Here is a 12,189-nt window from a genome sequence, read left to right as displayed (position 1 = left end):
CCCAATGGACTCAGCAAAAGGTTTGATTCAACAAACAAACAAGACGGGTGAGAGGACAGCCCTGTCTGACTCCAGATTGGATCGGGAAACTTTCTGATTCCCACCCATTAATCGAGACTGCGCTACTGATGTTTGTGTAGAGCAGTTTGATCCAATTGTAGATTCCCTCCCCAAACCCTATTTTGGAGAGCACCATCATGTATGTGAGTGATATCCTGTCAAAAGCCTTCTCCTGGTCCAAGCTGATGAGGCAGGTGTCCTGTACATAGGTGATAGCCTCGTGCTACTCAGGGATACAATCAGAGATCTTGCTGCCAGGTACAGTACAGGTCTGATCAGGGTGAATCACCAACTCCAGAGCAGACTTGACCTGATTGATGATGACTTTGGATAGAATTTTGTAGTCTACATTAAGCAGTGAGATGAGCCGCCAATTTCTGATTTCCGCCCTCTCCCCCTTCTGCTAGTAGAGGAGGGTGATGATGCCTTTCCTCATGGATTCTGTCATGTTGCTGGCCTGAAGCATACTCTCGTGTACTTCCAGCAGGTCTGGGCCGATCCAGTCCGACAGAGTCGAGATGGAAAGAAAAGGTTAATGAAGCATGTATTTAATTTTTCTTAAATCTCCAACAATAATTAAAACCTGTAGGAATGAGACTCCACACTTGTTGAAGTTAATTTTCAGTGCCAGAGAAGTTGTTTGGCAGTAATTAAGACTTACCATGCTGTTAAAAGAGTTCTTAGACAGGAATGACTTGACATACATTTTGTGGTGAGTTTAGTCTGTATCTGTGCCATCAGTACAGAAACATTATATTGTTCAATACATTTGAATGAGGAGTCAGACAGCAAGGTGCCATTTTAGCACAGTTTATGGAGAGGCAGGACATCTTGGACAGAAACTTATGGATTTTTACATTTACCTTTAAAATGTTCTACATGTGCGCTTGCTGGCAGTTGTTGACTGCCTCACTATCATTTTCACAGAAAAATCCAACCCATTGTAATGAGCTGTCCTGCCTATGGAGAGCAGAACACAGACATGACACTAAACTGATTGCTGCAGAAATGGCCCCCTGATGTATTTGCTATTACATGTTGCTGCCAGGAAACCAACCCCATTGTTTTTGGGCTAAAAAATTGGATTGTGCTAGTTTTTGGGCCTGGGGGTCATAATTCACAACCTGCCCACGATCATTCAGATCAAGGTGGGGATTACACAATATTTGTGTATTCGCCTCATCTGAGTGATTGTAGCATTGGAGAATGGAGGAGTCCAGCTCCAACTTGGCAGAGGGCATCGCACAGCGCTTGCAGCTGCCGTTTCATCACCCAGTTATGCTGCAGACCTAGAGGCGCTGCCCCTGCTGCCGCAACCTTTGTTTGGACAGGTCACCTACTCTTCTGCCCTCCCTGTGAGCACGTGGCAACACTCTCTGGCAAATGCAGGAACTCATCAGAACACTTCCAAAAACACTCCAGAGTACTTACAGATATTTGCAATAGAAAAATTTCAAAAATTACCTTCAATTAGGGTGCCTGGCCTTTTAAATGACACGCATGTGGGACCCATCTTGCAGCTTTATGTTTGTTTTGTCTTGAGTGAACATCGAATTCAATACCCTACACTTACGTTGCCCAAATTTGGGATCCTGACTTTGCATCAGCTATTTGGACTGTATGACATCAGGATAGCACTAAATCAACAGGGACACACCATTGTGCACCTTATCGTCAAAGAACGCCATGTGGACCATGCAGGAAGCAGTCGTGGTGCAGGCCACATATGAAAAGCATTGCAAGGCCTTGGCACTATGTGAACCAAAATAGCGCCTTTTACGAGTCAGTGGCAGCAGTGAGAAAACTGGTGAGAATCTAGTCAAATTGTAATCACCAATGTTTGCAGAGAGTGTGAGGCAATGCAAATTAGTTTCCAGCTGTTATTGATGTGGGGTAATGGCGGAAAGATGCAGAAGGCACAAGAGAGTATCGATCACCATCAGGAATGTCATAATTCACTTACTCCATGACTTCCTCTTTCCTTTGAGCTATTTAAGGGGCCCGATCATATAGCTGAGCCAACATAACGATGCAAGTCTCTTGGAAAATCTAAGCCATTGTATATCCTACATTTTTTAAATGTTGAAAATTCTTTTCATTTGGACCTATTTCTTTTGTATTTCTAGGAACATAGAGGCCAGATTATTAATATGGACTTCAGTGCTGCTCCAGAGTCTCATGTAGTTGAACAGTTGCAAGAATTGCCTTTCACACCAGTGCAGGTGCCATTCGTCACCCTGGGAACAAAGCTTAGAGGGTAAGATTCTTTTTATTTCTTCCATGGGATGTGGGCATTGCTGCAAAGGCCTGCGTTTGTTGCCCATCCCTAACTGCCCTTGAGAAGGTGGTGGTGAACCGCCTTCTTGCCTTCTTGAACCGCTGAAGTCCATCTGATGTGGGTACACCTGATGCTACTAGGAAGGGAGTTCCAGGATTTTGGTCCAGCGACTGTGAAGGAACGGTGATATATTTCCAAGTTAGGATGGTGTGTGACTTGGAGGGGAACTTTCAGGTAGTGGTGTCCCCATGTATCTGCTGTCCTTGCCCTTCTAGGTGGAAGAGGTTGTGGGTTTGGAAGGTGCTATTGAAAAAGGCGTGGTGAGTTTCTGCAGTGCATTTTGTATATGGTACACACCGCTGTCACTGTGCATCGGTGGTGGAGGGAGTGAATGTTTAAGGTGGTGTCTGGAGTGATGATCAAGCAGGCTGCTTTATCCTGAATGGTGTCGAGGTTCTTGAGTGTTGTTGGAGCCGCACTTATCCAGGCAAGCGGAGAGTATTCCATCACACTCCTGACTTCTGCCTTGTAGATGGTGGACAGGCTTTGGGGAGTATGAGGTGGGTTACTCGCCACAGAACTCCCAGTCTCTGACCTGCTGTTGTCGCCATAGTATTTATGTGGCTGGTCCAGTTCAGTTTCTGGTCAATGGTAACCCCCAGGATGTTGTTAGTGGAGGATTCAGCGATGGTATGCCATTGAATGTCAAGGGGAGATGGTTAGATTCTCTCTTATTGGAGATGGCCATTGCCTGGCACTTGTGTGGTGCGAATGTTACTTGCCACTTATCAGTCCAAGCCTGAATGCTGTCCAGGACTCTCTGCATATGGACATGGACTGCTTACGTATCTGAGGAGTCGTGAATGATGCTGAACATTGTGCAATCATCAGCAAACATCCCCACTTTTGACCTTATGATGGAGGGAAGGCCATTGATGAAGCAGCTGAAGATGGTAATTCATATTGAAATCAATCTGAATCTTTGGAGACTATACCTCCAGAAAAAAATGCAACCTAAAATTTTGAAATATTTCATGACATTTTGACTGGGCTGACTAACGTGGAGTCCTTTAGCCACGATGGTCCAATAAGTTTTGTGGAACATGCTCTCAGCGATGGTTGTTGATCCAGAGTCAGTTGCTGCCTTTAAAAGCAAGCTGTGCTGATATTTATTGAGACGAGGATTGAGGGCTGCAAAGGTTTTAACAATGCCACTTGGATCTCATTAGGTGAGATGGGTGACAAATAAAAAGTGTTGGAGAAATGTCCTTGATGGATTTATCGATGGAGTGAGCTTTCTTATGTTCTTACATTTGTTACCCCATTTTTAAAAAAACCAAAAGTTTGGCATTACGAATGTACAGTTGGAAGAAAGATCATCAGACTGGCTGCCCTACTCCACTTATTTAACAATTCTTTATTCAAATGAAAACTGGCTCTCAATTACAAAAGTCAGTCAAACGGGGCGGCACAGTTGCCCAGTGGTTAGCACCGCAGCCTCACAGCTCCAGCGACCCGGGTTCAATTCGGGGTACTGCCTGTGTGGAGTTTGCAAGTTCCCCCTGTGACCGCGTGGGTTTTTGCCAGGTGCTCCGGTTTCCTCCCAAAGCCAAAGACTTGCAGGTTGATAGGTAAATTGTCCGTTATAAATTGCCCCTAGTATAGGTAGGTGGTTGGGGAATTGAGGGAAGTTGGGGATGTGGTAGGAATATGGGATTAATGTAGGATTACTGTAAATGGGTAGTTGATGGTCGGCACAGACTCGGTGGGCCGAAGGGCCAGTTTCAGTGCTGTTAAAAAAAAATGGACTGTAGAGCAGGACTGCTGCTGATCAACTGGACATGTTAATGATTTCTGTTTTATGCTAATAACTGTGAAAGATCTGCATCACCATTTCCAGCTGCCCAGAATTTTATATTGGCATTGTTTGCTAAAATGGTGAGTTAACTAAGACCATATGAGTCAGATTTAATGCAGAGATAGGTACAATTGTATAATAATTCTCTTTATTTGTATAAGGAAAGAAAAGATGCCCAGGGGTTTAAATTAATGTCTGTCTAGCTTTCTTGAGGAAGAACCAGAGACAGAGTCCATAAAACATTCACAATACTTTTCCAGACTAATGCAAATCTTCCATTACGTTTAAAAAGTTATATTTTCACATATGCTTCCCTAATTGACACAATGGTGTCACATACCAAAGCAAATTAATATCTTTAAATGTTTTGCTGTGTACTGTCTGGCTTTGTAGTTTGGTAAAACTTACTTTGAGTCAATATCATCCCACCCAAAGGTTCTACTACGGTGCAGATAACACTCAAGGGAAATCATCAGTTTCTGCACTTAGGTAATTTGTTCAAAGCTCAATTTCTCAGGATTTCTTAGATATCAAGTTTCTCTGAGGCCCACAACATTAGAACAATGTAATGTCACTGTTTACGAGCAAGTTCCTTGCAATATATTTACAGTGTGATGCAAGTTGGTGCTTGGCACTCCATAAATAGAAAAGGTGGAAGATTATCAAAGTTTTAGGTACATCAGACCATGCTGAAATCTGGAAAAAGCTGGAGATAAGGATGCAAAATTTAGTATCAGTTTTTTAAATGGAATATTTTAGAGTGCATTGTTTCAGTGAGTAACTTTTTCTAAAATGGTAAACTGCAAATCTGAGAATTAATTTCCAGGTTATCTGTTCAAAGACTATTACTATCTTAAAGCACAATATAAAACTCGCAATCTTAACATTTCCTTTGAATTTGAAAATGTGCACTGTTTAATAATGATCACAAGGAATGACCCAGGAGTCGTATGCTTGGGTTAGAGAATCTCAGCTAATTAGGGCACTGATATGTCACCATGCTTTAATTAGCCTGGGAGATAACATATTCTGATGGATGGTCCATGATAGCTAAGTACTGTATTCATTTTTAATGAAGAAGTAGGGCGGCACGGTGGCGCAGTGGTTAGCACCGCAGCCTCACAGCTCCAGGGACCCGGGTTCGATTCTGGGTACTGCCTGTGTGGAGTTTGTAAGTTCTCCCTGTGTCTGCGTGGGTTTTCTCCGGGTGCTCCGGTTTCCTCCCACAAGCCAAAAGACTTGCAGGTTGACAGGTAAATTGGCCATTATAAATTGTCACCAGTATAGGTCGGTGGTAGGGAAATATAGGGACAGGTGGGGATGTTTGTTGGGAATATGGGATTAGTGTAGGATTAGTATAAATGGGTGGTTGATGTTCGGCACAGACTCGGTGGGCCGAAGGGCCTGTTTCAGTGCTGTATCTCTAATCTAATCTAAAGTGACCAGACAAAATTTTTTGCACGTTTTGCTTACACGAGAGAGCAGTAGGACCCTCGTTAAATTAGTGGTGAAGTAAGGCTAATTAGTTAGTCTATGATGTTGCAGATGGATTATGTGATCTCACTCGTGACTGAAAAAACCCATTGTTCCATTGTTTAATCTTACATGGCAAAATATTAAAAAACAAAGTCTAAAAATATCCATTTCCCATTGTATTTCCTTTGCTCTTTGCTTAGAAATAAATTGTAGCATATTCACAGTGTAGGGTATGCACAGTGCAGTGTACGGTTTATAGCCTTGAAAGCAAGCGGACCATATGCTATGGTTTGACTTACGGATGCCCCTGGGATTGACTCTGGGCAGTCGCAGTATTGGTGAGGGTGTGCCTCTGTGTTTAGATCCTTTTTGTGAAAATGATTTTAGGTGATTGCAATGTTAAGGCTCTGCAGATTATGCCTGTTTAGTCTGACAGTAATTTGGGGCATTGTAAGACTGGAATTCATTGAACCATACCTGAGAAGGAAGAGTGTCTTGTGTGGTACTGGCTAGTTGAAAAGGGGCGATTAAAGATTGGTGTTGGGTTGATCAATTGTTATTTGATTGGAGCAAGGCACAACATGAACAGTGTCTTATGATCTCTAATTTTCTTTTGTACAGTACTTTATAGGGATTCTGAATCATTAACAATTTTTGTAATATGCTCAATAAAATAAACCAAAATCTATTACTTTTGGATACCGGGGTGCTGTGGGAACAAAAACATCATTGATTTATAGAAGGAAAAGCCTGGTTGTTCCATCAGGGAGAGATGTGTTTTATGCTCAGTGGAATGGTTGCCCAAGGTATCAAAGTATCTCCTAGAGGGAGCAGGAGTGAAATAGGAAGACAGGTAGAGATGACATGTTGGGAGTGATTAAAATACTAATTAAGGAGGCCTGCAGAGATGTAATTTGGTCCATATGTTATTAATAATTCTACGAGTATAATAACAATGGATTTTTACTCACCCCATTCATGGAACAAATGTACAAAGCATATTATGGCCAGTGTTACAACCAGGTGAGAAAGGTGTCTAGGGGTCCCTTTTAGCCTTCACCTGGTCTTATTGTAACAGGGTTTTGTTTTTAAACACATGGTGTTTTGAGCTCCCCCTTGGTGAATCCTTGTTCACCGCTTTCAAATTATAAGGCACAGAAATGAGCACAACCAGGCTTTCTTAGGTTTAAAGGAGAAAAGTGAAGTTTATTAAAACTTAAACTTAAACTCTAATTCGGTTAATGGCTAAGGATACATGACATGCCCATGCTAACATGCATACACGATACGCACATGCAAATAGAGACAGAAAAGAGCAGAATCACAGAATACTACAGCGCAGAAGAGACCCTTCGGCCCATCGAGTCTGCACCGATGCATTAAAGACACCTGACCTGTCTACCTAATCCCATTTGCCAGCACTTGGCTCATAGCCTTGAATGTTATGATGTGCCAAGTGCTCATCCAGGTACTTTTTAAAGGATGTGAGGCAACCCGCCTCTACCACCCTCCTAAGCAGTGCATTCCAGACTATCACCACCCTCTGGGTAAAAAAAGTTCTTTCTCAAACCCCCCTTAAATCTCCTGCCCCTCACCTTGAAACTTGTGTCCCCTAGTAACTGACCCTTCAACTAAGGGGAACAGCTGCTCCCTATCCACCCTGTCCATGCCCCTCATAATCTTGTACCCCTCGATCAGGTCACCCCTCAGTCTTCTCTGCTCCAGCGAAAACAACCCAAGTCTATCCAATCCAACCTCTCTTCATAGCTTAAATGTTCCATCCCAGGCACCATCCTGGTGAATCGCCTCTGCACCCCCTCCAGTGCAATCACATCCTTCCTATAATGTGGCGACCAGAATTGCACACAGTACTCCAGCTGTAGCCTTACCAAAGTTCTATACAACATGACCTCCCTGCTTTTGTAATCTATGCCTCGATTGATAAAGGCAAGTGTCCCATATGCCTTTTTCAACACCCTATTAACCTGCCCTTCTGCCTTCAGGGATCTATGGACAAAAACGCCAAGGTCCCTTTGTTCCTCGGAACTTTCCAGTGTCAGGCCATTCATTGAATACTTCCATGTCACATTACTCCTTCCAAAGTGTATAAGCTCACACTTTTCAGGGTTAAATCCCATCTGCCACTTTTCTGCCCATTTGACCATCCCGTCTATATCTTCCTGTAACCCAAGACACTCAACCTCACTGTTAACCACTCGGCCAATCTTTGTGTCATCCGCGAACTTACTGATCCTACCCCCCACATAGCCATCTGTGTCGCTTATATAAATGACAAACAATAGGGGACCCAGCACAGATCCCTGTGGTACGCCACTGGACACTGGCTTCCAGTCACTAAAACAGCTATCTTTCATCACTGTCTTGTCTCCTACAGCTAAGCCAATTTTGAATCCACCTTATCAAGTTACCCTGTATCCCATGTGCATTTGTGTTCTTGATAAGTCTCCCATGTGGGACCTTGTCAAAGGCTTTGCTGAAATCCATGTAAACTACATCAACTGCACTACTCTCATCTACACACCTGGTTACATGCTCAAAAAATTAAATCAAATTTGTTAGGCATGACCTCCCTCTGACAAAGCCATGCTGACTATTCCTAATCAAATTTTGCTTCTCCAAGTGGAGATAGATTCTCTCCTTCAGAATTTTCTCCAATAGTTTCCCTACCACTGACGTGAGACTCACTGGTCTGTAGTTCCCTGGCTTATCTCTACAACCTTTCTTCAATAGTGGGACCACATTAGCTGTTCTCCAGTCCTCTGGCACCTCCCCCGTGGCCAGAGAGGAATTAAAAATTTGGGTCAGAGCCCCTGCAGTCTCCACCCTCGCCTCCCACAGCATCCTGGGACACAAATCGTCTGGACCTGGAGGTTTGTCCACTTTTAAGTATGCCAAAACCTCCAATACCTTGTCACTCCCTATGACAATTTGCTCAAGAACCTCACAGTCTCTCTCTCTGAGTTCCATATCTGCATCCTCATTCTGTTGGGTGAAGACAGATGTGAAGTATTCGTTCAACACCCTACCAATGTCCTCTGGCTGCACCCACAGATTTCTCCCTTGGTCCCTAATGGGTCCTACTCTTTCCTTGGTTATCCTCTTCCCATTGATATACTTGCAGAATATCTTGGGATTTTCCCTACCTTTACCAACCAGAGCTTTCTCATGTCCCCTCTTTGCTCTCCTAATTGCTTTCTTAAGCTCCATCCTACACTTTCTGTACTCCACTAATGCTTCCATTGATTTGCTCTCTTTGTATTTGCTAAAAGCCTCTCTTTTCCTATTCATCGTACCCTCAATGTTTCTGGTCATCCATGGTTCTCTGGGCTTGTTGCTGCTCCCCATTACCTTAGAGGGAACATGTTGGGCCTGTACCCTCCCCATTTCCTTTTTGACTGCCCCCACTCCTCTTCTGTAGATTTCCCAACAAGTAACTCTTTCCAGTTTACCTTGGCCAGATCCTGCCTTATTTTACTAAAATTCGCTCTCCCCCAATCCAAAATCTTTTTTTGCAACTTGTCTATTTCTTTCTCCATAACAAGCTTAAATTGCAAGCAGGAGAAAAATAAAGTAGAGAGGTTTGAGACAATATCAGAAGAGTTTCTTGTTACTGTGCTTCGAGCTCACTAGTCCTTGTGTAGGTAGTTCTTGCTTGTAGGTAATTCTTGCTTTTTGTTGGGGCCTAGTATTCTTCTTAAACTTTGTTCACTGTAGGAGACTTTTCTCTCTTAAGGTTCTTGTGTCTTCAATGGATTCCAAAATTGGTGAGAAAGAGATGAGAACAGGCAGGAGAGAGATCTTTTCCAGTCCAGGAGCCAACAGCTTTCAGAGTTTTAAAACTCTGTGTCAAGTTCAAATTCAAAAAACTCCAACAGCCAGTTAGTCATGTGACTAAACTGGTTTGAGAACATTTGTTTGTGCATTCAGCCATCTTAGCAATTAACCTGGAATGCTAGCTTCTCCACCATCAATGTCTGGTAATCAAAAGTCCATTGTGGATTAAATTGGAGTAGGGAGTGGCCCTTTGTCCTTTCCAAGTACTGTCTGTTAGTGTGCAAATGTTTTTCCAGTCAAGGGTGTGTTTTTTTTTAAAGCAAGTTATTTCTTTACTCCAGTAACAGCTTAAAAATCAATGTTCATGTGGCGCAATTAATGTATCTCATTCTTGGCAGATGGGGGCCTGCATGACACCAGCGACACCTACATCCCATGAATGAATACAAGAAAAAATACAGTATTTCACTCTGGGATATAACAGTGATTTTTAGTTTGTACAGTATTAGTTGGTAGTACACTTACCTCTTGAGTCAGAAAGTTATGCGTTCAAACTCCATTCCAGAACTTGAATACATAAAATAGACTGAAAGTTCAGTGCATACTAAGGGAGTGCAGTCCGACAGATGAAATGTTCAACCAAGGACTCATCCACCTGTAACAGTGGATGTGAAAATCTCACAATGCCTGTTTGAATCAGAGCAGAGTGTTCTGTTGATGGGCAACATTTACCCCTCAACTTATACCAGCAAAAGCTGATTAAGTGAGCTGTGGCTGTTTGCGAGACTTTGCTGTATGAAAAATGGTCATCATGTTACATAGTAATTTATAGCAATGTCTTGGACAGAGGAAAGCTATAGGTCCAACTAGCTGACCCCTCCAAACTCCCATTAACATGATCCTGGAACTAATAGCCCCTGATCTCCTTTCTGAAAATGGATTCATTCAGTTCTTTTTATGTTCACCAACATAGCAACTATACTTCATAGTAATTCCTTGTGTGACACACACTTTGGGATGTCCTGAGAGACATGGTAAAGTTCTATAAAAATCACAGAGAAACTGGCATTTTTACTGTCTCTGCATACTTTTGTACAAGATTGTACACATTGTAAAAACTCATGTGACTTTTTGTGGAATTTTGCCAAATCACCTGCAATAAGGAACACTAGTTCTCAAAACATAGCTCAGCATGAATCTTCTGCTGCAGCTGCAGGAATAACTTATTGATCAAGCTGGGATAATTGACAGTCTTATCGAAAAATCCCACATTAATCTCAAAGTCTTGACAAATTGTCAGCAACGCCTTTGAGGTACTTAATCAATCACAACTCAATGAAGTGAGCCAGTATCCTTGTATCACCAATATTCCCAGTGTATTTATTTGATGTTGTAATCTTTTAATAGACTTTTCTACTGCTTGCTATCTGTCCACTGTGAGAGTGAAAGCTGTAAGTGCAGAGACTTTATAGTCTTGTCCAGCTAGAGTCACTTCTTCACCTCTAGTTGGAAGATTGTAGTCTGTTAAATATAAATACTGATGTTTGCCTCAAACAGACTTATGCATTGCTAAAACTATGCATTTTGTGAAATTGAAACAAATTTTTAGTTGCAGCCTTTGTTGGCAGTAGTATTCTGATTTCACATACAGAGCGAAAAGAGGTGCACATGAAGCAAAGAGTTAATAAAAAGATCCAGTAATTTTAAATGTTTTTTTCTCAATCGCATCAAAAACCACTCCTGCAAAGACACACAAATCATCAGAGTTGCCAGTGTGTAATATTTCAAACACTAGAAAGCCTATTAGTCGAAATTGTAAACCGAAACTTCTATCAATGCCTGCTTTTTGCACAGTCAGTGCAAGAGCATTTACAGTTGCCTTTAGGGTCTCTGCTACATGGTTCTGTTGTACAACTTGATTATAGTCAAATCAGCAGTGAAGAAGCATATGTCACGTTTTCTATTTTTATATTACAGCTTGTTTATTCACCAGTCTTTCATCCTCGGGAATAGCCAAACAAACATACCTGATTCATTTGCTATATAAAGCTGAGTGTATGCAAAACATTTTGTTTAAAAAGGCTGTAAAATTGATACTTGAGTGTTTCGATAGTTCTTTAATCCTTCAGAGTGCTTTGATAATACCTCTCCAATAGCTGAAGTATATTCACGACTACTCTTGTCAGTACAAAAGGACATTTAAAGTAAAACTTCCATAATAGATAAGAAGGGGGAGAAAAGAGATAACACCTTTCTGTTATTGATCATGAATTTTTTTTCACCTCTGTACAATTGGTCTCTTCAATGAAATGAGCGAAAAGTGATTGAATTGCTCGCATCTTGAAACATCCTGTTCGTGGGAATTTTTAATGTTATTAACCTTTACCTGTGTTTAAGGTTAAAAATGGTGTTAAATGTTAAGGTTTTCACCAAAAACATGCGACAGTCTATAACTTGCAACCTTCAGTGCAGCAAAAGGGACCAAAGCACTTAATATATCAGTGGCAGGGAAAGAATTGTGGGAGACCTGTGAATGGTCTTCCCACCCCACCGTCAATTGAGGTCCTTAAGTGGGCAGTTATGGGCCTCATCCTACCGTCGCCGCAATTAGTCCAGCGACGGGCGGTCCTGTCGCCGCACGGAGAGCATAACAAGATAAATTGTGTGCGTTGCTTGCCAACTCTGGGGGAGGTGGTGACGGGGTGGTTGGTGTTCCTCGTTA

At 42.2% G+C, this 12,189-nt stretch overlaps 1 protein-coding gene across 6 annotated transcripts in view; it reads left to right on the top strand.

Moving 5' to 3' along the window:
* The window catches only part of nphp4 (nephronophthisis 4), a 532,906-nt gene that overhangs the window by 339,218 nt on the left and 181,499 nt on the right, over nucleotides 1-12,189 (top strand). For all 6 annotated transcript variants that reach the window (XM_068017516.1, XM_068017513.1, XM_068017512.1 and 3 more), the window contains one exon: nucleotides 2,187-2,317. In XM_068017516.1, the coding sequence (XP_067873617.1) occupies nucleotides 2,187-2,317 (131 nt within the window). The remainder of the gene's footprint in view (nucleotides 1-2,186; nucleotides 2,318-12,189) is intronic.

Source organism: Heterodontus francisci, chromosome 37 (assembly GCF_036365525.1).
Source record: "Heterodontus francisci isolate sHetFra1 chromosome 37, sHetFra1.hap1, whole genome shotgun sequence".
NCBI lineage: Eukaryota > Metazoa > Chordata > Chondrichthyes > Heterodontiformes > Heterodontidae > Heterodontus > Heterodontus francisci.
The sequence above is the reverse complement of the archived record's forward strand: the minus strand, read 5'-3'. Positions and strand labels throughout refer to the sequence as shown.